At 44.7% G+C, this 27,216-nt stretch overlaps 1 protein-coding gene across 3 annotated transcripts in view; it reads right to left on the minus strand.

The window, feature by feature from the left end:
- The window catches only part of SHISAL1 (shisa like 1), a 116,583-nt gene that overhangs the window by 31,230 nt on the left and 58,137 nt on the right, over window positions 1-27,216 (minus strand). For 2 of the 3 annotated variants that reach the window (XM_054173879.1, XM_054173880.1), the window contains exons 3-6: window positions 13,580-13,793; window positions 5,911-6,228; window positions 4,279-4,308; window positions 2,475-2,785 (exon numbers count right to left, since the gene is read on the minus strand). In XM_054173879.1, the coding sequence (XP_054029854.1) occupies window positions 2,770-2,785; window positions 4,279-4,308; window positions 5,911-6,228; window positions 13,580-13,793 (578 nt within the window). In that variant the 3' untranslated portion in view covers window positions 2,475-2,769. Of the gene's footprint in view, window positions 1-2,474; window positions 2,786-4,278; window positions 4,309-5,910; window positions 6,229-13,579; window positions 13,794-27,216 lie in introns of those variants that run through there. The other variant, XM_054173881.1, reaches the window with a different exon arrangement.

Here is a 27,216-nt window from a genome sequence, read left to right on the forward strand (position 1 = left end):
TAGGTTAAATCACTTCAACTGTACAGTCCATTTGAAAGACTTTCCTGAAGCTGATGAATGTCCCAATTTGATGGAAAGGCTGAAAACCGCCTAAGATAGGGAATATCCATCAGCCCATACCCAATGAATCTGCAGTTAACAAGAATGTAGAGCAATGAATGATGCAATAAGGGGTCTCTAATTTACAGATCAAAAGGAAAAGGAGGATCAGGCATCAGATGCAGAATATGTATTACACATGTACCAACAAAAGATGGAATGTCTATCAAACCCCAAAGATTGTCTGTGTGTAATTGATGTGGATGGAAAGATTGCATATTGACTTAACTTCACATGCTACTAGTGAATTTCTGAACACAAGGAAGAAAGCTTTCAGTAGCTTGTGGATCTTGAAATTATTCAAATGCAGATGATAAAAATAAGGACAAAATCTTCCATTTATCTGCATGATTGTGAGCGCTGTGGCAAGTAAACAACACTTGGAGCACTGCAGATTTCTGAGATGTTTGCTTCCAAGCCATCTGTCTGCTGGTGGTGTTGGTGTCCTGCTCTGATGTCAAGCAGGAAGCCAGACAGGGAAGGGATGTGCAATGCAAAATGAGTTTCAGCATCTGGCTCCTCCTGGAGCAAGAAGCCATTTCCTCAGCTGTGCCTTTTTTGTTTTTTTTTTAAACCATTTCTCTTTTTGCAGTGATGCAATTCCCAGCAAACAGACAGGAATATTTACAACAGGATATATTCAACAACATCTGCTGTTCTCAGCCAATATCTTTTGAAGGGAAGGGAGGCACACAGGTAGATGTTACTTGAAACACCCACGTCTGTTACAAGAGAGATTCTCCAGATGATGTCAATTCTTAGCTCTTTCATAAAAGCACTCTGTGAGTATTCAATTCCCTTTCTTTCCTTTTTTTTTCTTTTGATATTAGTGCTCTGGTTTGCTATATTTAGTCTGAGCATCTAAGAATCCAGGCAGGGGCTGTAAAGAAAAGCTAGGCTTTGCTGTAAGATGCAACATTTTGCAGCTTTAACACAGTGTCATCCTATTCCTGTTTAGTGTAATGATTCTGCAAATGTAAATTCCAGACCTTCCTTGTTTTCCTTTGACTTTTTATAGAATAGAATAGAATAGAATAGAATAGAATAGAATAGAATAGCATGGAATGGAATGGAATGGAATGGAATAGAATGGAATGGAATGGAATGGAATAGAATAGAATAGAATAGAATAGAAAGAATGGAATGGAATGGAATGGAATGGAATAGAATAGAATAGAATAGAATAGAATAGAATGGAATGGAATGGAATGGAATGGAATGGAATGGAATGGAATGGAATGGAATGGAATGGAATGGAATAGAATAGAATAGAATAGAATAGAATAGACCAGACCAGGTTGGAAGAGACCTTCAAGATCATCGTTGTCCACTTAAAAAGGAAAGAGACAGACTTTGTTAGTTTCATTACTGTAAACATCTTGTGTCAAGGGCATCCTCTGTGAAACCCCCTGTACTTTTGATGGGCTATGGCCACGCTGACACTGCTCACCTGACCCACTTCAGTGCCAATGTGCCAAGGTAGGTGACACAGCTAAGGCTGAATGCACAGCTCTTAGAAATTACCTAAGCTCAGGACCTACTGAATGTGGATGTTTTGCTCCAGTGGTAGCCTCTATCCCATTTCAGAATTTGGTACCAAAGGCAATTCTTTCACACAGCCTTTTTAGTGACCAGCAAAGCATTTATGCCCTGTGTTTTTTTGCACAGTTGGTGTGGACATGCTCAGTCACCTGCTGGCTTCTAAAGTGCCAGTATTTTGATAGGCTTTTTTTCTCTCTTTGCTTATGAGTGCTTTGGTAAGTCATTTGAGGAGGTGTCATGCAGCAGGTGAACAGCAGCAGGTTAAAAACTGTTCTATTTCTTGTTTGAAAGACGACATGACTCAGAGGAATTTGCAGCACAACCAGACTGCAACATTTGATAAGGGGAAGTAAACAAGGCTTGCTTTGTCTAGCTCATTCCAAGTGCATGGCTTGCCCTGCTGGACTGCTGCTTTTCCTGATTCTGGACAACCTGCAGGTTTGCAGAACTCGAGAGGTGCATGATCACACACACTGCCTCTGCATGCTGCTGGGCAGAAAGGCAGGGAACAGAGTGGCAAAAATTAGACTTCAAGGCAGTATTCCCTCTGATTTGAATCCTTGACAGAGAGGGGAAGGAGCTTAATATCATCAGGGCAAGACAGAGAGATCATGGTCATCTGTTACACTCTCACACCTGGAACACACTGAGAATCTAGAGAATCTAGAGAAACTCTGCCAGGCTGCTCTGGTCCATGCTTCCTCTTCTGTGATTTTCCTTGCTATTCTGCCCTTGTCTAGTCACTATTAATTAACAATATTCCCATGAGTGTGAGAACAAGGTTTTTTTTCCCAGCAGTTAAGCTTTCAACCCCTCAATTTACAATATCTTATTGTATTGGCTCCCTGGCTTGTACTTTGTTGAGCAGCAGTAATGATTTGCCCTCTGCTTGTTGCATTTGATCTCCAGCTGTTAAAAGCTTGCTCAGGCTAACTAGACCACAGATTCTTACATGGATCAGTAAGCAGGGAAGGGCCCAGCTCATGCACCTCAGCCACGACCTGGACAAACCACTGAGAGGCCAGCCACAACCGTTTAAGCTCATTCGCTCGCAGTCTGTGATGGTGTTTGAGTTGTAGAACGTACATCCACCAGGACCTTCAGACCACACAGGACTTCGGCCAGCCCTCAGATGTTTTCCATACTGAAGAAGAAATCAGCATTAGTTGGGCCACAAAATCCATATGCTATAGGATGAAGCAACATTACTCAAAATTGGGGTTGACGTTTCTGAGATTACTAATTTTCCTTCCTGACCTTGCACAGCACTGCAAGCTCCCTGCAGAGCAGCCAGCAGCGTGGATAATGGATTCCAGACTTCTTCAGTTATAATAATATTATGGCTATACATGGTCCTCTTTGTCTCATGTAAATAACAAAGCATCATAGAATGACAGCACTATAGAACGGCTCGAGTTGGAAGGGACCTTAAAGATCATCTAGTTCCAACCCCACTGCCATGGGCAGGGTCACCTCCTGTTAGACCAAGTTGCTCAAAGCCTCATCCAGCCTGGTGGATAAGGTGTTCACAACAACTTGTCTTGGCAACCCATCCCAGTGTCTCAGTACCCTCATAGTAAAGAACTTCTTTCTAATGTCTAAGCTAAAGCTACCCTACTTTAGTTTAAAACCATTGCCCCTTTTCCCATCACTATAAAATGTCTCTCTCCAGCTTTCTTGTAGGCTCCTTTCAGGCACTGGAAGACTGCTATGAGGTTTCTCTGGAGAATTCTCCAGGCTGAACAGCCCCAAATCCCTCCACCTGTCCCCACAGAAGAGTTGTTCCAGCCCTCTGATCATCTTTATGGCCCTCCTCTGGACCTTTTCCAGCAAGATCAACGTCCTTCTTGTGCTGGGAACTCCAGAGCTGGATGGAGTACTCCAGGTAGCGGTCTCATGGATCCCAGAGAGATCTGCTACAATAAAACAGTCAAACTTCTTGGGGATGGTTCTGCCCACTATATAGTATGACTTGCTTGATTTTCCTCTCTGACATACCTGGATTATTTATTGCTTTGATTGCCAGTTCATCATGGTACTGAGGGCATACACGAAATACAGACTGAAGCAGAACCAGGCTCTCACACTATGCTTGATTTTCTCTATGGGCAAATGACCATATTTTCATATGTATAACCTGCAGATTAGCTAACAGAAACAAACAGCTAGACAACCTCCTCTTACTCCCTACTGTCTTAGCAATGGCTGCAGGACACAAGTCTATCATATTCTGAAGGAGCTGTTTACTCAGCAGTATCCTTCATGTGCTAAACACCTTGCCTGTGATCACCAGTGCCTAATTTTCTTGGTGTAGTTTTTATGTATCCATGTATATTTTATGTATCCTCTGTGCACTTAGATAAGAGATTGTGAGTTTGAAACATTATAAGTTTGAAAATGTGGGATCTCTTGTAGTGTTTTACATGCCAAAACATAAGGGATAAATATAGGTTTGCTAAGGAAACATCTGCTTATTTATTCCATTGAGCAATGAGAGGATTGGGAAAAGAGAATAAAACTTGTTGGGGTCAGAAGGGAGCACAGACAGCACTGGGGAAGGGGTGAGGGTTGCTGGAGTGAATTATCAATGCTCATCTCCTGCAGGCACAGGAAATGGAGCATGTGGGATATGCTCACCTGATCCTAACATACATTCTCCGCTTAACGCTTAAAAAGAGAAAAATCAGACAAGAAACAGAACAACAAAAGTCAGTGATGGAAAGTGACCATGAACCAATGATGAGTTTTCTGCAGTTTGCTTGGTTATTCCACTGTGCCATTACATTATCATCAGGTGACCAGTGTGTGTGTGTGTACAGATAGAGATATGTATTCATGTGGTCACTACCTGTTTGTTTAAATACACATGTGTATGTATTAAGCTAGAATACAATTATTGTATGACAAATGTTGGTCTTAACCTGCTTGGCAATTCTGACTGAAGACTGGGAATTCAATGTGCAAAAAAGCTGAAGGATTTAGAAGGAAAAAAGAGAGGAGATGAAATAGAAGTGAAAATATGAGTGCTTACAACTAAGCACAAGCAAATCTCTATCTTAAGTAGCTCTGTTAGACTCTTCCGTTTAGACAAGACACTGGGTACATACAGTATCAGCTACCAGGCAAATGACCTCCTTTGTCACTCGTTCTTGTCTGTGGGTCAAGCCATCACTACCTTTTCAAACTGCAACCCTATCTGCTCTAGATTTACACTTAAAATGCAAGGGAATGTTATGAAATAAAAGGACTACTGCTGTCATCATCCCACCTGCAACACAGCGCTACCTAGAGCTTTCAGGCCAAGATCAATGTCATGACTTTACATACTCTGCAGCTTCAAGAGATGCCATCATCTTTGTCATCCTGCTCATTCTTAGATCACTTAATTTTTCCAGAACTCAGCATTCAGCTTTCTGGAACACTTCTAAAGTACACAGGTAATTCCACAGCCTCTCTGCCCCCTTCCAAATCCTTATGCTCTCTCACCAAGGAAAACAGCCCTGTCTCTCTTGACACCTTATTCAGAGCATTGTTTTATTCAGGTCTCTTCCTTTCCTTCCAATTTCTTTGGTAAAAACAGTACAAAATCAGTAAATGTAACTTTGTCCCATGGCTATCAGTGTTCCTTTCTTCTACTGATTTGCATGTTCTGCCTGCTCCTGCTGTATCCATCTCCCATTTAGTCTGGGGTGTTTTTTTTGGGGGGGGTTGTTTTGTTTTGGTAGCATCTAACTTTACAGTAGCCTACTTGTGTCACACTGACAAATGAGATCAAGCTGTGCTTTTTTGCCTGTGCATATAAAAAACCTAACCTGGTTTTTATGTTATTTGTGTTTCTCATACCACAAATAATGTGAATTTGCAACATATTGCATCTAAGCTATTTCAGTGTTGCTATTTCTACAACCTCTTAAACCCAGACCAACAAACACATAGAGCAGTTGAGTCTTTGACACCAGATTAAAATTCATTTTATAATGAAATGTGGAACAAATAGTTATATTTTAGTTGCAGCACAAAGCATTTAGCATGGAAAAATGGCAGCATCTATTTGTCTCAGAACAGTATTAAAAGATGATGAAATATATTCCAGAGTAAAACAATTCTCCCCTAAAAAGTAATTCTGTAAGGCAGCTCATAATATAAAGAATGATGTTCTAAAATGGTGCTGTTCAGCCTGGATTTGGAGGTACTTCCAAATACAGGCAATTGCTCCCACTATAAAACAATAGTCAAAAAAAATATTGTAATAGGGCTTCTTTTACTTACCAGGCAGAAGTACTCTGAAAAGACATCAGGGGTGGGCTTAAAGCATCTCCTTTTAAAGTATGTACTGTCTGGGCTGTTTGAGGCTGAGGCTGAGTTTGAGGCTGTGTCTCTGGCTGAGGCTGTGTCTGGCTTGGATCCTGAGGAGGGTTAATCCATCGACTCTGTCCCTGTGTCATCCACTTTCCCTGGATTCCCCAGCGTGCCAGGTAAAATTTGCAAATGTCATAGTTCATTGAAGAGTAATATAAAAGGTCCAGTACCAGCAAGATCACCACAAAAAAGCCATAGATCCACACTCCTAGCAGTGCACTGTAGTTGCTGTGAGACAGAAAGGTGAAAGAAAAGTTACCTCACGCATCAGTAACGTTCATTGTTAGTTTATCATGGCAGCTTGTTTCATTAAGTACATGAATATAATATACAAGCAGATAAAACCAAAGATTTTGCTCCAATGCATGTGGCCTTATAAATTATTTATGATTTCATTGTAAACAGTGCTACATCCATGACGTGGGAGGTGTTTAGAAACTGAAGCCCCCCCCATCTTACAAACATTTCCATTTCTCCCTCTCCTCTGTGTATTTTTATCAGCATGTACCCTTGATGTGCAATCGGCTTCAATGCCTTCAAGTGAGAGCACTGATGTGCACAGGGTTGGTAGCCTGTGTGTCTTGCTTTGCAAATTCTCACTCCCAGACAGTCACCCCACTGAAAGTGGCAGGGCATTTATGAGAGTGAGGGTTAACCGAGTGAGAATATGCTGTAACAATTGAGACAGAACAGTGTCTGTGCTAGCGAAAGTTCTCACTGCTGACATGCAAGATAAACCAGGTCTTGAGGGGTGTTAAATGTGCTTAGATTTGCCCTGAATTAATAATTAATTATTGCTGGATACAGAACACACTAGCAGAAGAACAGGCTTGCAAGAACAACTGCTAAAGATCCCTTAGTTTGCTGGTAATGAATTTAGGAAGGAGGAGCACTGACGAGATCACATTAGACAACACGTTCCCCAGGAAGGAAGAAATGTCCTACACCTAGATGTGTGTGTTGGTGTAATTACTACGTGTGTATGTAGGGAAAGGCCATGAAAATGGTCAGCTGCTGACACAGTGCATGGAGCTGTAAAGTTATGACAGGTGAGTAAAGACATCAAAAAGAAAGGATGGGGTGGAGGGAGAAGGGTGGAAGGGAGGAAAAAGTGTAAGAGGTCAAGAATGTGGAGTTCATAAAGGGGAAGAACTGCTAAAGCCCTGCTGGGAATGCAGTATTAAAAGCAAAATGACTGTCAGGTGTAAATGCAGTTTGGACTGGAAACTGTGTGTGGGGAGGGTGAGGCCAGAACAGAGAAGGAAATGAGATTGTCAGGTATAGAGTGAAGAAGGCTAATCTAGCTGTATGTGCTAATGTGGAACTGTGTGTATCAGAGACTGTAAAAACAAGGGCAAGCAGAAGGGATACCAGAAAAATATGTCAGGAAGAAGACAGTCTTGGAGGAAAAAAATACAGTAAATAGGTGAGCAACTCACTTCTGCATAAACCTAAACTCACAGGAACAGCACAATATGAGTAACTCAACCGTGCTCTCCCTTACAGATACTCAGACCAACTTTGAGGGAACTGTATTTTGTCAGAACATTGATCAAAACTGAAGTGCTGAGAGAATAAAAAAGGTTGAGAAGAAACATAGATGCAAGCCAGAAAGATATTTTTAAACCACGATCCAAGCCTTTCTGAGTCTAAAACATTTCAAGTCTCTGCTTTTAACTTTCACTCCCCTTTAAACTTCTGTATGACTCTTTGATTTTATACTTTAATAATCAGAATTTGAAACTGGATAAAAAAGAAATCATGGTATCACAGTATCACAAAGGTTGGAAGAGACCCCAGGGATCATCGAGTCCAACCTGTCTCGGTAGACCTCACGACTACCATTTTAATTTCTGTGTTGCTGGCTGTCATCACTTAAGAGGGCTGATTCTCCTCTTCAGGGGATTGGTTTTCCACCACACAGATATCACAGTATCACCAAGGTTGGAAGAGACCTCAAAGATCACCGAGTCCAACCTGGACTCCTGAAGTCCTCAGATTAAACTAGGTTCCATAGCAAATAACAAGAGGCAGGTCAGAGCTAGAGCTGTTAATGGGTCTCTTCCTGTGTAACTTCAGGATTAGAGCAGGTTAAACCCGCCCCCCCCCGCCATGAGTACACTTCCAAAAGCACTGGAGGCAGACAAAATATACTGCTTCTGAAAACCATTACCTTAAGAGCCTTTGCTTCTACTCAGTGCCTACACATGCACATCTAACTTCACACAACAGTGGGCAGACTTCTGTAATGCATTCAATTCTTTGTGGTGCAGGCACTTGAAAATATACCAGGATCTAGTTAATGCAGGCTTCTCAGCAATGCTACTCTTGACTCTCAGTAGATTTATTTCTTTTAGGGTAAATAGTTCTATTTTCTGCTAATGTAAATAAAAGGGAAGTGAAGCCTGGAGAGAATTCAGGAAGAGCTCCATTCTGACCAATGCTGTTCTTCATCACTGACCCCAGCAGGATCCATTTTACAAATAGGTGAGGGGGGTTTGGTCTGCAGTAAGAGACCCCAAGGATCACCAGTGGCGTACCCCAGGGATCGGTGCTGGGCCCCATCCTCTTTAACATCTTCATTGATGATCTGGATGAGGGGGTTGAGTCAGTCATCAGCAAGTTTGCAGATGACACCAAGCTCAGAACAGATGTTAGTCAGTTAGAGGGTAGAAAGGCTCTGCAGAGGGACCTCGACCGACTGGACAGATGGGCAGAGTCCAACAGGATGGCATTCAACAAATCCAAGTGCCGGGTGCTGCACTTTGGCCACGGCAACCCCATGCAGAGCTACAGGCTGGGGTCAGAGTGGCTGGAGAGCTGCCAAACAGAGAGGGACCTGGGGGTGCTGATTGACACCCGCCTAAACATGAGCCAGCAGTGTGCCCAGGTGGCCAAGAGGGCCAATGGCATCCTGGCCTGTATTAGGAATAGTGTGGCCAGCAGGAGCAGGGAGGTCATTGTACCCCTGGACTCTGCATTGGTTAGGCCACACCTTGAGTCCTGTGTCCAGTTCTGGGCCCCTCAGTTTAGGAAGGACACTGAGACACTTGAAGGTGTCCAGAGAAGGGCAACAAGGCTGGGGAGAGGCCTTGAGCACAGCCCTGTGAGGAGAGGCTGAGGGAGCTGGGGTTGTTTAGCCTGGAGAAGAGAAGGATCAGAGGTGACCTTATTGCCCTCTACAACTACCTGAAAGGTGGTTGTAGCCAGGAGGGGGTTGGTCTCTTCTCCCAGGCAACCAGCACCAGAACAAGGGGACACAGTCTCAAGCTGTGCCAGGGGAGGTTTAGACTTGAGGTGAGGAGAAAGTTCTTCACCAAGCGAGTCGTTCATCATTGGAATGTGCTGCCCAGGGAGGTGGTGGAGTCACCGTCCCTGGAGGTGTTCAAGGGGAGATTGGACATGGCACTTGGTGCCATGGTCTAGTTGTGAGGTCTGTTGGAACAGGTTGGACTTGATGATCCTTGGGGTCTCTTCCAACCTTAGTTACTGTGATACTGTGATACTGTGAAGAAGGGAAGCAGCAGAACACAAGCTGTTTGTGTTTGGGCAAGGCTGTGAGAGGCAGGAACGTTTGCTATCGGTGACTCAAATTCGCATTTTAGGCATCTGGTTTCACCCAAAATGTTCAGAATTTTGGGCTAGTGAACATTGCAGCTAATTTAAGTTTTCCAGTCTAAAACAACCATTTATTAATCCTCCCGTATGTTAGTTATCCATCTGCTCCTTCTGAACAACATCTGTTTCTCACAAAGACAAAACTGCAAGCCTGCTCTATTTTAATTGACAGTGAGACAACAGCACTATCAAAGGGGCCTCGCAAAAAGAATCACAATCTAAATTAGCAAGTTTACTACACTGAGGGAAATTCCATACTTGGATGTTTCTCCACCTGTTAAGATAGCAGAAAAGATTGGTTTTGCTGAGGGCTACTAATCACAGTAAAAATGAAAATGTCTCTAAAAATTAAGATGTCTTAATTGGAAACTGAAAAGCCAAACACAAGATTTAATTCCAGAAGTTTCATCTTGCAATCTGATTTTCCTGGTTCCATTTAGATCAAAAAATAAACTGTGAACAGATTCCAAATATACCAAGACTCAAATGAGAAGGGGTTTGTTCCCTCACAGGGCGAGTCATGTTCAGTAAATGATTTTGGTGTGGTGCCATCTCCTCTCTCTTTCCCTGGTTAGTGCTCCTGCCCCTCCACATCAGTTATTTTGGAGGCTTCAGTTTAGGTTCAACACAAGCTTTAGCAATCTAACAGTGAAGATGACTTCTAAAGACATTGCTCAGTCCTCTGCTGCTGCTGGCACACAAATACAAAAGCTAAAGCTCTAGTAAAAGTGGTGAGACAGCACCCTTTTAGCTTCACTCTGGAACAGGGCAATTCATGGACCTATCAGAACACTTAGTAGATCATTGGGCCCCTCAGTTTAGGAAGGAGGTTGACTTGCTGGAACGAGTCCAGAGAAGGGCAACAAAGTTGGTGAGGGGTTTGGAACACAGCCCTGTGAGGAGAGGCTGAGGAAGCTGGGGTTGCTTAGCCTGGAGAAGAGGAGACTCAGGGGTGACCTTATTGCTCTCTACAACTACCTGAAGGGAGGTTGTAGACAGGCAGAGGTTGGTCTCTTCTCCCAGGCAGCCAGCAGCAGAACAAGAGGACACAGTCTCAGGCCAGGGGAGGTTTAGGCTGGAGGTTAGGAAGAAGTTTTACACAGAGAGAGTGATTGCCCATTGGGATGGGCTGCCTGAGGAGGTGGGGGTTGCCGTCGCTGAGGGTGTTCAGGGCGAGGCTTGACAGGATGCTTGGTTCCATGGTTTAGTTGATTAGGTGGTGTTGGATGATAGGTTGGACACGATGATCTTGAAGGTCTCTTCCAACCTGGTCTATTCTATTCTATTCTATTCTATTCTATTCTATTCTATTCTATTCTATTCTATTCTATTCTATTCTATTCTATTCTTTTAAGACCATTCTTCATCTTTTGTAGATGACACAGCCTTGATTAGAAGCCCACTTGTGTAAATTGCAAGATTTGCTCTGACTTCAGGGAGCCTTGACTTGGACTCTCTGAGAACAATAAATACTTTTTACCCTCCAGCTCCTCCTATTCCATCTACAGAATCCTGCTTAAGAGTTCTCTAACATTCCCCACACACAAATGAAAAGACAGGTTCTTCTCTTACTGTTCTCACCCATGTGAGTCATTACACTTTGGAGAGAGGTGACAAGCAGGTTAAAACCAGGCTGTATTTTTTAGGAGAACTTTTTTGAGTTTATGTGCAGCACATGAACAGAAATTAATTAATTTGGTAATTCAGGCTTGAAAAAAGGCCAACAGAAATTGTGGGAGGGCAGGCCAACAGAGAATGCAGAGGGCTGAGGAATCCCAGGGCATATCAGATTGTACCTGTCTGCTTCGGCCAATGGCTGATCGTTCTGTCCATTTCAGGTTGCTGGTGAAAGGAAGAGGAGCCTTGCCTTAGGAAGCTCTGGCCATGGCTATGTGGAGTAGATGCCAAGATACTGGCTTTCTACTTGGCTGAACTACAAATGGCCACTAACATCCCAAACCCTGGGGTGAAGCTGCCTGGTAGGCAGACTCAGCTGCTCAGCAGTTTTGGTGCAAGGCTTACAGAACAGTAAGGGAAGAAGTAAAGAAAATTTGCTCAATGAAAGACAAAGAACTGGGAAAGTGGCAACAGGGATGTAATCCATCCTTGAGAACAACTGTATCATTCTGTCTCTCTCTGGGACTATCACAGAACAGCTGAGTGTTGGAAGGGACCTCTGGAGAGCATCTAGTCGACTCCCCTGCTAATACCTCTAGATCAGATTGCACTGGAATGCATCCAGGGGGTTTTGAAAGTCTCCAGAGAAGGAGACTCCATGATCTCACTGGGAAGCATGTTCCAGTGCTCCATCACCCTCAAAATAAAGTTTTCCCTTATGTTTAAGAAAAAGCTCCTGTGTTCTAATTCCCATGTTCTCAGCACTTCTGCATTGAGATTTCTGAGAGCCCCTCTTCTCAGGTAGGCATCTGATTGCTGCAGGGGTAGACCAGCCATCACAGTAAACAGAGGGAGCACATCCTACTTTCACCACAGGGCATATTGTGTGGGAGTGCAGATTGCATGGGAGCACTGGGACATACCATGGTGTATATTCCATGGGGTTGGGTGGAGGCATATATGTTTAGCAGAGTAGGTTAACCCAAGGGTGCTACCAGTTTCTAGATTGTCCAGACTGCACAAAAGCTGGAGAACATGGATGGCCTTTAATGGGCATGTTTCACTTGAAATGTCTCCTAGTGCTCGGTGATACGTTCTTGAGATGTTCTGCAAGGCCAAGGTATGCAAATGCTACCTCGAGGGCATAGCTGCACATACACTAACAAGACAGTATAGATCCACATGACTTAAAGGTATCTTACATAGGTAGCGACTATTTCTGTCTGTCTTATACAGTACACAGAGTTCTTTATCGCAGGGGATATTATCACTTGAACATCTGTAGAGTATGCAAGTCCTACGCCTGTGCAAGGTTTAAACTTCTCCAAGCAGAGCTGCACGAGGAGTGCTTGCTAAGGAAGATGACAGCTTGCTGACTTCACGCTGCTGGACACAGCTCTACACTCTGCAGTTAAGAGCTGACATCAGTATTCCAACACCATGGTCTCCTAGCAGCCTTGCTTCCATGGGGATGAACAACTCACTAATGACTTTTGCACTGCAGAGGAAAACACTGAAATCCCTGATGTGAACAAAAATCAAAATACTGCAACTCCAGTTGTCTTAAAGCTGCCTCTGCTGCCCTGGAGGGGCTGAATACCAGAATAAAATGGCAGAGGAAAACAGACAGATCAAAAATTCAACCTTGTGAGTTTGCATCGGATGACTGTTGCCCTCTGCACCAAAATCAGCGTGCCCAGAACGTCAAATACTAAAGAGGAGACAGAGCCTAAGTAAGTAGGTAATCTGTAACAGAGATCTAGTTGCTATTACTGGCTCTTTAGAAAAAAACAAGCTGCTGCTTTCTGTCTTAGAGGATAAGCCCCAGAGGTACACAGAAGTGTCCCAGGTAACAACCAAGAAGACCACACAATGTCAGCATATGAGCTAACACATTCTGTTCCCCAAGGTCAGTGACTACAGAAGATTCATACTCAAAGCATCAGAGATTAAAACAACAGTGCATTTATGCTGACATGGAAAATGTCAACTCCCTCTCTCTTCTACTGAAAGCTTTGTACTTCTGATAGACATTTAAAGACAGTTTGGATCAGATTGGGGTCAAGGGAGAGACTTTTGTAACCTTCACATGTAACTTTAAACTTCTATGCAACTTGTACACACCCCCTCTTCTAGCAGTGTTTATAGCCCATGTCAAAGCAGAGAACGAGACACTAAAATAGCCTTTCTTTTAGGAGTTCTGTACCAGAAAAAAGCACCTTCTAGTCGTGTTTTCCTGTGTGTGCAATTATTCTAATAGCTTCCATCATTAAGTAACACCTCAGATGATGTTATCAGACCAGGAACAGTTTGGTGAAGAGCACTTTAAAACTCATATACTTACTTATGCATATATCCATCTGTGTTCCCTGTTAGGTTCATCTGCATAACAGTCTGAAATTCTGTCTCATTGCAGCAGTATTTAAACACTGTGTTGTTATGGTGACAGCAAAAGATGTAAGATTTATTGTCAGAAAGACGAGGGCAATGAAAACCAAAGTGGTAGCGACCTTTGTAGTCTGTATATGGCTCACAGACTCGAAAATGTGCGGACAACACTGCAAAACAAAGAACAATATTGGCTTGGTGAGTCACTTGTATGTTATGAGCTATCATTTTTCATTGGTTAAGCTTAAACAATGGTTGCTCCATTTCTGAAAAGCAGTAATCTGTCAGGACTTTCAACATCAGCACGTTCAGAGCTAGAAGACTACAGCATTTCGCCCCTTGTTGCATTTTGGCTTTTACACTGTTACCGTGTTTCTGAGTAGTAGTAGTAGCAGTAGTATTTCTTTTAAGGGAAGAGAAGAAATGGCCTCCATGCCAAGAAGCACAAGAAAAACCATTGAGGGAAATGCTTTCATGCTGCTGTTCTACATACATGAACATCCACAAACACTGAACAACATGCACATTTCATTCTCCTGGGGGGACTCCATGAAACCAAGAACTCCAGGTGAAAAGTGCACTGAAAGTTTGATGGCACGTGACTCACAGCCAGTGCTCTTGACAGGCAGCATTTTCTCCACCCTAGAGGTCATTCTTTGCTAAGGATTATTTTGCCAGAAGTAGCAATTCCAGTACAGTGGTAGCATACCTGAACAACATTGATTTTGTAGATAGATAGAACTAACAGAAATGCAGCTGCTCCTGGGGGTCCTTACACTTCACCTCGATGAAATTCTCATGTAAAGTGCTTATTACATTTCTAAGAGCAATCTTTTACAGGAATACATCACAATGCTTTCACCAGCACTTTTCTTGGATGAAAAAAAAAAAGCAAGAAGGCAAAACAAAACAAAACAAAATTGTTCTCCATACATATCCTTCGAATGCAGGCTTGAGGCTGCTTGCTGTGTGGTGACAGGCACACTGTGGTTATATTGACATGGTAATGCTATGGGCAGACAAGTTCTCTGCCCATGCTGTAAGCCTACTAGTTGCAAACAGCTCTGAACTGGAAGCTGTGCAATCCTATTAAGCTTCCCTGAGCTAATCAATCATGCAGAGGAACAGGGTATTGATCCCCTCCTGCAGGGTCATAAGCAACCACATGTGATTTCCTGGTTGATATGGAAAGTCTCACAGGAGACAATCCTTGGTTCCAAATACTGCCAACATCAGAAGTGATTTATGTTTCACATTATGGCCAAGCCTTGTGGCTTACATGTACCATACAGATCCCCCAAAGAGGAAGCAAAATTTGGAACTTAAGAGTCTGAATACTCTTAGCAGTGAAATTGCACAATCACAGAGTATACATAGAATATAGAATACATAGAATAAACCAGGTTGGAAGAGACCTTCAAGATCATCGCGTCCAACACATCAACCAATCCAACACCACCTAAACAACTAACCCATGGGACCAAGCACCCCATCAAGTCTCCTCCTGAACACCTCCAGTGATGGTGACTCCACCACCTCCCCAGGCAGCCCATTCCAATGGGCAATCACTCTCTCTGTATAGAACTTTTTCCTAACATCTAGCCTGAACCTCCCCTGGTGCAGTTTGAGACTGTGTCCTCTTGTTCTGGTGCTGGCTGCCTGGGAGAAGAGACCAATATCTGTCTGTCTACAACCTCCCTTCAGATAGTTGTAGAAAGTAATAAGGTCACCCCTCAGTCTCCTCTTCTCCAGGCTAAGCAACCCCAGCTCCCTCAGCCTCTCCTCACAGGGCTGTGTTCCAAACCCCTCACCAACTTTGTTGCCCTTCTCTGGACACGTTCCAGCAAGTCAACCTCCTTCCTAAACTGAGGGGCCCAGAACTGGACACAGCACTCGAGGTGTGGCCTCACCAGTGCAGTGTACAGGGGCAGAATGACCTCCCTGCTCCTGCTGGCCACACTGTTCCTGATGCAGGCCAGGATGCCATTGGCCCTCTTAGGTGCCTGGGCACTCTGCAGGCTCATGTTCAGCCTACCATCGACCAGCACCCCCAGGTCCCTCTCTGCCTGGCTGCTCTCCAGCCACTCTGACCCCAGCCTGTAGCTCTGCATGGGGTTGTTGTGGCCAAAGTGCAGAACCTGGCACTTGGATGTGTTCAATCTCATGCCCTTGGACTCTGCCCATCTGTCCAGCCTGTCCAGGTCCCTCTGCAGAGCCTCTCTACCCTCCAGCAGATCAACTCCTGCCCCCAGTACCTGCCCAGTACCAGGGGTTGGAAGGGATCTCCAGAGATTATGGAGTCCAACTGCCTGCAAAGCAGGACTGCTTAGTGCCAGTCTCACGGGATCACATTCAGGCAGGTTTTGAAGATCTCCAGAGAAGGAGATCTGCTGAGAGAAGAGAGAGGCACAGTGATGATGTGCAGAGCTGCAAAGGTTACAGGCTTTAGAAAAACATAATCACTTTAGGCTGACAGCATTAACCCCTGTAACTTGGTATATAAGTCTTTTATCAGTTTATCAGTACAAGAGGTTATAGGCTTGCATGGATTTAGCCTAACCACATTGTATTTCTCTGCACATACTCCCTGTTGATCTATAATTTTATCTGTGCACCTTACCACCTAATCCTCATTTCTTTCCATGTTGCTCAAGAAAGTCCATACCTAATACTTTTGTTTCTCAGTTTCATAAGATACATGAATTTTGAGAATCTCTCACTCTCTGTAGGTGTAGCCACATTTAAGGATTGTGACAGAGGAGATTACTTCCTTATTTACATGTATAAAGGGACCCTAGAACAAAATACAGAGTATTAACTGAAGAGAAAATCAGTTTCCTCATACTGTTACACATGTCCCTGTCATAGTTACTTCAACAAATCTCTTGTTGCAGATTCATTCAGTCAGAACCTGAAAGTGCTAGAAGAATGCTTTGGAAAGGCACACAGATACTGAGAAAACTAATTACAGATCTGCTCCTGCCCTGCCTGGGAAAATCCTGTATTCCAAATCTGAGAAATGTTATAAGCAGTAAAGAGTTTTGCTTCCTTTAGACTTAGGGTTTCAAAACCTACTGTCACTCTTGCAACAAAGCTGCAGGTTCAAATTGTGCTGTTAAACCTACAAAGTATACAATTACACAAGCATGTAGTTGAACAAGTACTGATTGATTATCTGGAAGAGGGGATTGAGTCCCCCATTAGTAAGTTTGCAGATGACACCAAGTTGGGGGCAGGTGTTGATCTGTTAGAGGGCAGAAGGGCTCTCCAGAGGGACCTTGACAGGCTGGACAGGTGGGCAGAGTCCAACATGATGGCATTTAATAAGTCCAAATGCCAGGTGCTGCACTTTGGCCACAGCAACCCCATGCAGTGCTACAGGCTGGGGACAGAGTGGTTGGAGAGCAGCCAGGTGGAAAGGGACCTGGGGGTAGTGGTTGATAGTAGGCTGAACATGAGCCAGCAGTGTGCTCAGGTGGCCAAAAAGGCCAATGGCATCCTGGCCTGTATCAGGAATAGTGTGGCCAGCAGGAGCAGGGAAGTCATTGTACCCCTGTACTCAGCACTGGTTAGGCCACACCTTGAGTCCTGTGTCCAGTTCTGGGCCCCTCAGTTTAGGAAGGACATCGAGACACTTGAACGTGTCCAGAGAAGGGCAACAAGGCTGGGGAGAGGCCTTGAGCACAGCCCTGTGAGGAGAGGCTGAGGGAGCTGGGGTTGTTTAGCCTGGAGAAGAGGAGGCTCAGGGGAGACCTTATTGCTCTCTACAACTAACTCAAAGGAGGTTGTAGACAGGGGGAGGGTTGGTCTCTTCTCCCAGGCAACCAGCACCAGAACAAGAGGACACAGTCTCAAGCTGCACCAGGGGAGGTTTAGGCTGGAGGTGAGGAGAAAGTTCCTCACAGAAAGAGTAACTGGCCATTGGAATGTGCTGCCCAGGGAGGTGGTGGAGTCTCCGTCCCTGGAGGTGCTCAGAAAGGGACTGGACATGGCACTTGAAGCCATGGTTTAATTGTCATGAGGTGTTAGGTATTAGGTAGTAGGTTGGACTTGATGATCTCTGAGGTCTTCTCCAACCTTGTTGAGTCTATGATTTCCCTTCACCCCGCTTCCTCCCCTCCCCCTCCCCCTCCCCTTAGTTAACAGCACTAATGAAAGCCTTCCAGGATTGATTAAGCTTTGAAAAAAAACCTCAACGATTGTGGTTGGAATTAACTTCTAGAGCCACCTGATCCAACCCTTTTCCTCTGCCAGGGCCACTTAGAGCTTGTTGCCCAGAAACATGTCCAAATGGCTGTTGAATGGCTCCAAAGTGGGAGACTTTACAGCCTCTCCAGGCAACCTGTGGCAGTGCTCAGTCCCCCTCACAATGCAAAAAAGCCTTTCTTCATGCTCAGAGGGAACAGTCTCCATTTTAGTTTGTGACCACTGCCTCTGCTCCTGTTGCTGAGCACCACAATCTTCTTTACATCCCCCATTCAGGTATTTATATACATTGATAAGGCCTCCCTGAGCCTATTGTCTTGAGACTGAACAGTCCCAGCTCCCTCAGCCTTTGCTCACATGAGAGCTGCTCCAGTTGCATTAATTATTCAGCAGCCCTTTGCTGAACTCCCTCTGGCAGCTCAATCCCTCTCTTGTAAGGGGAAGCTCAGAAATGGGCACAGTACTCCAGATGTGGCCTCACCAGTGCTGAGTAGAGGGGAAGGCTCAACCTCCTTCCTGGAGCACTGCCAGGACTCCTACCAATGGAGCCACAAAGAAGTTCCCAGCCAGCTGGCCCACAGTGTACCAAAGAAGCAGAGGATGGTAGGGGCTGGAAGAGACCTCTGAAGATCATCTAATCCAATCTCCCTGCCAGAGCAGGATCACTCAGACTAAATCACACAGGAACACATCCAGGCAGGTTTGGAATGCCTTCCAGAGATGGAGACTCCACAACCTCTCTAGACAGCCTGTTTCAGTGCTCTGCCACCCTCAAAGGGGAGAATGTTTTCCTTGTGTTTCTGTGGACCCTTCTGTGTCCCAGTTTGCATCCATTGGCCCTTGTCCTGTTGAGGGACAGGGCTGCCTAGAGCCTGCAGCCCAGAACCACGTCTGGATAACAGCACAGCTCTATGGCCTAGCAGCCACTGCTCTCAGTTTTATACCAACAGGAAGCTTGCCAAGGTTGTGCTCTGCCCAATCACAATTTTAGTTTTAGCTATATATAATTTATTCATTCTTTGAAAAAGTTAAATCAAGAAAATAATGGAAGAGACATTTGGCATGGAAGAAATTAACTAACTAAACAGAACTTCTCATTTGATTTCCAGTAAGAACAGGAGCATGATTCATTTGCTTAAATACAGTTTTCCAGTGCCAGCTGAGATCTCCCTAGGCTGTTCTGCCTTGTCTTCAGCCTTCAGTGGAGGAGATACAGTTCTCTTACAGGTCCAGTACACACATGGATGATCTTGGACAAGTCAAAAGGCATTAGATGCACACAGGCAGGCACTTACAGAGGCCTCCAAATGTTCCATAAATGTTTCATATCAGTTAGCAAGAGTGAATTACATGCACTACAGTGTGTGTAGTTCCATTAGTCCTTAATTTCTTCCAGCTAAGATTGCCCCAGGCTGTTGTCCGGTCTCTAGCTTGCAGTTAAAGGGACACAGGTCTCTTAGAGGTCCAGTACACACATGGACAATCTTTGGCAAGTCAAATGGCATTAGATGCACATGGGCAGGCACTTACAGAGGTCTTTAAGTGTTCTGTAAATGTTTGATATCAGCCTGCAAGGGTGCATTACATGCATCAGTGTGTGTAGTTCCAGTGGTCATCATCACTAGGGCAGAAGGTAAGTCCGTGCTCAATGTCAACAGACAGAAAGTAAATCTTGATTGTTGGACACAAGTGAAGGGGCAGTCATCAGAGTGCACTTTCAATAGTGATCTTTATCCAAGGTATTTTTATTGGCAATAGGCAGTACCCATCTAATCCTTCCACGATAAACAGCCAGCTTCAGATGCTTCAAAAGAAGATACATATAAGCTATGATAAAAACCCCAAACCCAAACCTGTGCAATAAACTCCCTGTCAAGAAAAATGTCTTTTCCTTCTTCTTTAGGGATTGCTTGTGTCCCAAGCACTTGTGTCACTTGGAGGTCATTCTGCCCCTGTACACTGCACTGGTGAGGCCATACCTCGAGTCCTGTGTCCAGTTCTGGGTCCCTCAGGTTAGGAAGGAGGTTGACTTGCTGGAACGAGTCCAGAGAAGGTCAACAAAGTTGGTGAGGGGTTTGGAACACAGCCCTGTGAGGAGAGACTGAGGGAGCTGGGGTTGCTTAGCCTGGAGAAGAGGAGGCTCAGGGGTGACCTTATTGCTCTCTACAACTACCTTAAGGGAGGTTGTAGACAGGCAGAGGTTGGTCTCTTCTCCCAGGCAACCAGCACCAGAACAAGAGGACACAGTCTCAAGGCTGTGCCAGGGGAGGTTTAGGCTGGAGGTTAGGAGGAAGTTCTACACAGAGAGAGTGATTGCCCATTGGAATGGGCTGCCTGGGGAGGTGGTGGAGTCACCATCACTGGAGGTGTTCAGGAGGAGACTTGATGGGGTGCTTGGTGCCATGGGTTAGTTGTTTAGGTGGTGTTGGATTGGTTGATGGGTTGGACATGATGATCTTGAAGGTCTCTTCCAACCTGGTTTATTCTATGTATTCTATGTGTTGGGGATTTCTTTCTCCCCATATACAGCTCAAGGGTACCTTTCACTGAACCTACACTTCTCATCAGAATTAGATGGCTTATCATATGAATTACTTCAGTTGCAGCTGTAGGAAAATATAACTGATCTGATCAGCTTGACAGCTCTCCCTTTTAGCCATCTTGGTATTTCTTCTTCACTGAAATATCTGCACTTTGATCACATCAGCAGCTCCTAGGAAACAAAATTTTTCTTTTCTGATACCTGCAAAGCCTTGGAGTGCAACACAAATTTCATTTATTGTGCATTACCCACAGAGCCATCTTCATTTATTTCCAAATGTGGGTATCACACCTTTCATGGCTACAGATAGATTAGCTTATTTTTCCTTTTAAAAGTGGCATTATTACAACAACTTGAAAGCCAGTCATTTTTGAAGCCTCTAGCAGAGAGGGTGGGTTCAAGTTTAGGGTGTTTCAATGGAAGATGTTTATTGCTAGAACAAGCTTTCCAAGTAACAGGATAGCAAAAAAGTCAGGTTTTGTGTTATTACTACAACTTGGTTTGGGTGAATTGCACCTGTGTTAAGCCACCACAGGTGAAGAGCAGCTCTGCAAGGCTATACCTGTCTTGTGTATACATTTACTGCACAGCAAAAGAACTACATGTAGCTCTTTATGTTTCTTAAGCTCTCTACACTTTCTACACTTCTGAAATTACTCAGTGCTCCTAGAGAGATACTACATTGTGGGAATGCTCCAAAGGGCTATAGGCCCTTAAGCTTAGCTTGCTCCTGCAAACCACTGCAAAGTGGTTTACTGAACAGCACACCTGAAAGTGTCCCTCCCTGATCCTTAGAGAGCTCCTCTGCCCATTTGCAAAGGAAAACAAACCACAAACTTCTATGGGGATGGAAGCTGGGGGAAGAACAGATGACTACAGAGTGAAGACACCATCAGGTCAGAGGAGGAGTGATGTCTGTAATAAAATGTAAGCAAATCCTTAAATAGCCAAATGTGTGTCAGTGATTAAAATAAATGCACAAATAAGTGCACACCATGATGATTTAATTGCAGTATGAATTTTGTAGTCAGTGTGAGGTGGGTTAACCCTGCTTGGCAGCTAAGCACCACATAGCTGCTTGCTCACTCCCCCACCCAGTGGGATGGGTGACAGAAACAGAAGGTCAAAGTGAGAAAATTCATGAGTTGAGATAAATGCCTCTTAATAAATAAGAAAAAACCCACCCCAAACAAAAAGGCCAACCCACAAGTGATGGTAGAGCAATCACTCACTACTGTCAGACTGATGCCCAGCTGGTCTCCAAGCAGTTTTTGGATAAGCTCCCACCTCAGTTTAATTGCTGAGCATGCTGCTGTATGGAATACAGAATATCCCTTTGGCCAGTTTGGGTCTGCTGCTCCTGCTCTGTCCCCAGCCTCCTTGTTTGGATGCACAATGAGAAACAGAAGTGGCCTTGACTCTAGGGGCTGTTCAGCTTATCCTAAGATTTATCTGCCTTAAAAAGTAAAGGTTCAGTGTACAGAATCAATGCATGGTAGGGCTTGGAAGACACCTCTGGAGATCGTCTAGTCCAACCTCCCTTGCTGAACAGGTTGCCACAGGAACGTATGGAGGTGGGTTCTCAAAGTCTGCAGAGAAGAGCGCCACAACCTCTCTGTGCACCCTGATCCAGTGCTCTGTCACCCTCAAAGTAAAGAGGCTTCTCCTTAGGTTTGAGTGTGTTCTAGTCTGTGCCCACTGTCCCTTGTCTTATCACTGGGCACCGATGTTAGGAAGAAGTTCTACACAGAGAGAGCGATTGCCCATTGGAATGGGCTGCCTGGGGAGGTGGTGGAGTCGCCATCACTGGAGGTGTTCAGGAGGAGACTTGATGGGGTGCTTGGTGCCATGGGTTAGTTGTTTAGGTGGGCTGGATTGGTTGATGGGTTGGACGCGATGATCTCGATGGTCTCTTCCAACCTGGTCTATTCTATTCTAATGAAAAGATCGCAGCCCCATCCCCATGACCTTCATTTATTAGACATCAATATTGGTAAGTATTGGTTATCAGTCTTCCATTTTCCAGGCTAAAGAGCCCTAAAATCCCTCAGCCTCTCCTTGTGAGAGAGATGCTCCGTTCCCCTAATCAATCTTGTGGCCCTCTGTTGTACTCTACTCCAGTAGTCCCCCATCTCTCTTGATCTTGCCCAGAACTGGACACAATATTCCAGATGAGGCCTAACTTGGACAGAGCAGAGGGGCAGAAGAACTTCCCTTGACCTGCTGGTCATCCTCTTCTTAATGCATCCCTGAAAGCCCAGTGGTCTTCTTGGCCAAACGGCACATTATTGGCTCACGGTGAACTTGCTCACCAGCACTCTGAGCTACATCAAACTGTTCCTCTCCTGTGTGTTCACAGCTAGAGATCTGTGTAATACTAATTAAAGTTTTAATTTAGCTACTAAATCTTTAAAGCTCCAAGGCTTTGAGGTTGGCTGATCTTTAGAAGCCTTCCATATGGGTCCACGGGAAGATTCACGCTATTTTAGTTAGCACAATGCCAATCATTTGGGAACTTGTGACAGTTTTGCTCTCTGGACATTCATTTCCTGCTTCACAGGAAAAAAGAAGCCTGCAACGTGCAAGCAATGCCAAGTTTTGCCTGTTAATATAAGCCATGCTGTCACCTCTGATCTTATAAAAGTGCTCTAGTGCAAGAAATGAACCCAAGATGTGCACAATGCATCTAAGAGTTAGCGGTCAGAAAGGGTATCCTTCTGGCATGACTGTGCTGTTGCTCCCTTTGTTCTGCACTCCCTGTGTGGGCAGTACAACTAGCAGGTGTTCACAAATCTAAACTTGCATGTCATTGTTAGCTTGTTAACACAGAAGTAAAGCCAGTCTGAGGTTTTAGTATTTTCAATCCAATGTAATTCTGTTTTTAAATGGAGCCATAGCCTGCCCAATCTGAACAAAAGCCTTTCCTTTCAGTGTTATTTCTCCCTGTTCTGAGAGCATTCTGCCTGCTTCAACTCCTTCCTAATCACAGAGCACAAGCTGCCAAACTTCATCCTCATTCTAAACCATGACCTCAATACCTGACCAAACCTCTGCTCCACTGGCACAGTTGCTGCTTCTCTCTTTTTCTGGCACAAGGAAGACAGTACTCTGAGAACAGCTTCTCTGGGAACTTTTGCTTACTCATCCTCTTCTGTTCTGCCTGTGGAGCCAGTTGTGCTGGGTTACGCTCATCCTGGGTGTAGGGCTGAGAGAGCCTTGCTTCCCCCTGTCCCCCTCCCCACAGGATAAAAGAAACCTGATCCAGGTGAGCAGACAGAAGCTTGGTTTCCCCCTCCCAGAAGGAGGGGTCCCCTGGGTCAAAGGTGGTCTATTCCACTCCCTGTTCCTGTCCAGCAAGCCTATAAAAGGAGGACACTGCTGTCCTTTGTTCTCTTGAGCAGGCAAGGCAGGAGAAAAAAGGACAACAGCTACAGCAGTCTTTCCTGATTCTTCTACCTGGTCAGGCCTGGCCTCTCCCTAGCTGCTCCCACGCTCTCTAAAGGACTAAATCCACTTACATTCAAGGAACTACAAGGCCATCCAGGCTTGGTTTTGTATATTTTCCTATTCATCCTTCTCCCTCACCCTTGTAAACACCCACCCCACCCCGCCCCAGTACTGCTGTATGTATATATACACACGTTGGTGCAAACATTTACTGCTTCTACTTCCAAACTGACTCCAGATTTTCTTTTTTTATTCCCCCCAATATAGATTCACCTCCATTCCCTTTTCCCTCCCCCCCCTTTTTTTTTTTCCTGTTCCTTCTCCTTACCAGAGAAAGAGCAGGGGGGTAGGAGGGGAAGAGCAGGAGGAATTCTTGGTTTGCATAGAATAGAATTAACCAGGCTGGAGACTGAGGGAGCTGGGGTTGCTTAGCCTGGAGAAGAGGAGGCTCAGGGGAAACCTCATTGCTCTCTACAACTACCTGAAGGGAGGCTGTAGCCAGGAAGGGGTTGGTCTCTTCTCCCAGGCAACCAGCACCAGAACAAGGGGACACAGTCTCAAGCTGCACCAGGGGAAGTTTAGGCTGGAGGTGAGGAGAAAGTTCTTCACAGAGAGAGTTGTTAGGCATTGGAATGTGCTGCCCAGGGAGGTGGTGGAGTCACCGTCCCTGGAGGTGTTCAAGAGGGGATTGGATGTGGCACTTGGTGCCATGGTCTAGTCATGAGGTCTGTGGTGACAGGTTGGACTTGATGATCTTTGAGGTCTCTTCCAACCTTGGTGATTCTGTGATCATCAAGTCCAACCCATCACCCAACACCATCTAATCAACTAAACCATGGCCCCGAGTGCGTTTGCTGTCATTTGAGTGCTTACACTCCAGTTTAAGGCTCAAACCACCACACCAGTGAAAGTGATGCTCCAAATTGTTAAGTGCAGTTTTCAACGATGCAGGCAGAAGTCTGTACATCTGCAGACCTCAAAAGGAGTCTTGCCATCAGAGCTTCATTTCAGCTCAGTTTAAAAATGCTGTTGATAGCATTCCAGTGAGAGTACCTTTGTTTTGCTGGCCTGTTATCTCACTGCATAAAGCCCGTAACTTTCCTTTATGGAAGCTGGCCTGTCTTAGACAGAAAACAAATAAATTACATTCATGCTGGCTGAAAAATACTAAATTTCATAGACTCTTACATTTAAAGAGGGTCTGCAACACATGTAGTTGTTGGTTTGTACTTTTTTTTGTAACCAGCAATTCAGGAAAAGGTAAAGAGAAATTAAAAGCACGTTAGAATCGAACTGAATTGAATAGCCCAGACCAGACCAGGTTAGAAGAGACCCTCAAGATCATCGTGTCCAACTTATCACCCAACACCACCTAATCAACTAAACCATGGCACCAAGCACCCCATCAAGTCTCCTCCTGAACACCTCCAATGATGGTGACTCTACCACCTCCCCAGGCAGCCCATTCCAATGGGCAATCACTCTCTCTCTGTAGAACTTCCTCCTAACCTCCAGCTTAAACCTCCCCTGGTGCAGCCTTGAGACTGTGTCCTCTTGTCCTGGTGCTGGTTGCCTGGGAGAAGAAACCAACCTCTGCCTGTCCACAACCTCCCTTAAGGTAGTTGTAGAGAGCAATAAGGTCACCCCTGAGTCTCCTCTTCTCCAGGCTAAGCAACCCCAGCTCCCTCAGTCTCTCCTCACAGGGCTGTGCTCCAGACCCCTCCCCATTTTTGTTGCCCTTCTCTGGACATGTTTCAGCAAGTCAACCTCCTTCCTAAACTGAGGGCCCAGAACTGGACACAGGACTCAAGGTGTGGCCTAACCAGTGCAGTGTACAGGGGCAGAATGACCTCCCTGCTCCTGCTGGCCACACTGTTCCTGATGCAGGCCAGGATGCCATTGAAACCTCATGCCCACACCACTTTCATCCTGTAAAATGCTTGTGAATTAGGAAGGAACTAAACCCACTCCCACAGATACCAGTAGTAAAATCATCTGAGGAGCAGGATTAAGCGGGCATGAAGGGGTTGTGATGATTTCTAATAAGGCTTGTACTCTAGATGCTAGTAATGGATGCTAGGTAAGAAAATACTGGTGGCCAAAGAGCAGCAAGAAGATGAAGCAGAGATAATAACAGATAACAGAAATATTATGTAAGTAGCAAAAGCTATAAAAATAAAACCATTATTACTTCAGAGGCAGTAATTCTAAGAGAGAAAAAAATAAATCCTAATTCTGGTTTTGCATCTGGGTTAAAAGGAGTAAGTGCATACAGTGGCAGGCTGCTACTGCTTGTACACACAGTGCAAGTGCAGGGTGCCATTCAGCTGGGATGGGTAATTATATAGTCTGGAGATATGGAATCTCAAGAAGTTTCTAGCAGAAGTCCCCTACAAAGTGTGGTAAAGGTATGAAAACCTAACAAAAATCAACAGAAGAGACAAGAAGCTGCTAAAGGTTTCTGATTTTGATCACTGAGGTACGTTCACTGACTGATTGGCTGCATTCATGCACCAGGGAAATGGCTCTCTGAAGTGACACCAACCTGGAAAACAACAAAGAAGCCCATGCCTGTACAAAGAGGGTAATTATGCAAGTAGAGATGCAGTGCCATACAGCCATGGAAGGACTCTACAGAAAAACAGTGATTTAAGATCAGGCAGAGTCTAGTCTAGTTTACTAAACATTGCCAGTAAAATTACTATGTCCCTCATAGCTAAATAATGAACTATCATTAGCAAGAATCACCTTGGACACCTATAAACAAGCAATGAGACTGGGGGCAACAAAATGCACTTGAACTAATTGAGGAGGATCTAGCATGGAATATGTAGGCATCACACAGACAGTAGCAGCAGCTCTTACTGGAGCATGCTGATATTTTAAGACAGGGAGGAAAGGAGAGTCCATGGTCGTTTTGACACCTGGTGTTGTCTCAGGCCATTTCCTCTCATTCAAATCTACTGGGACTAGAGCTTTTTAATGATTCTTTTAAATACTCATTCCTAATCACAGAAACCCTTACCCTCATAAAAAACACCAACCCCTGAAGAACAAACACAACTAATCACTGCAGCATACAACCAGTTCTCAGCCTAACAACTGACAGGTTTCTGCACAAATCCTTTCTGTGTGCTAGTAGCAAACATTTAGGGCAGATCTACCCAGCATCAGGAAAAAAAATGTCTCTGGAACCACTTCCTTGTCCTTTAGGTTCAGGAAGGTCTACCAGGATGTCATCATACATATTTTATATCTATCTATCAATCAGAATCAACAAGGTTGGAGAAGACCTCAGAGATCATCAAGTCCAAACTATTACCTAACACCTCATGACAACTAAACCATGGCTTCAAGTGCCACGTCCAATCCCTCTCTGAGCACCTCCAGGGACAGAG

The sequence above is a fragment of the Dryobates pubescens genome, chromosome 27 (genome assembly GCF_014839835.1).
Source record: "Dryobates pubescens isolate bDryPub1 chromosome 27, bDryPub1.pri, whole genome shotgun sequence".
In the NCBI taxonomy this organism is placed as follows: domain Eukaryota; kingdom Metazoa; phylum Chordata; class Aves; order Piciformes; family Picidae; genus Dryobates; species Dryobates pubescens.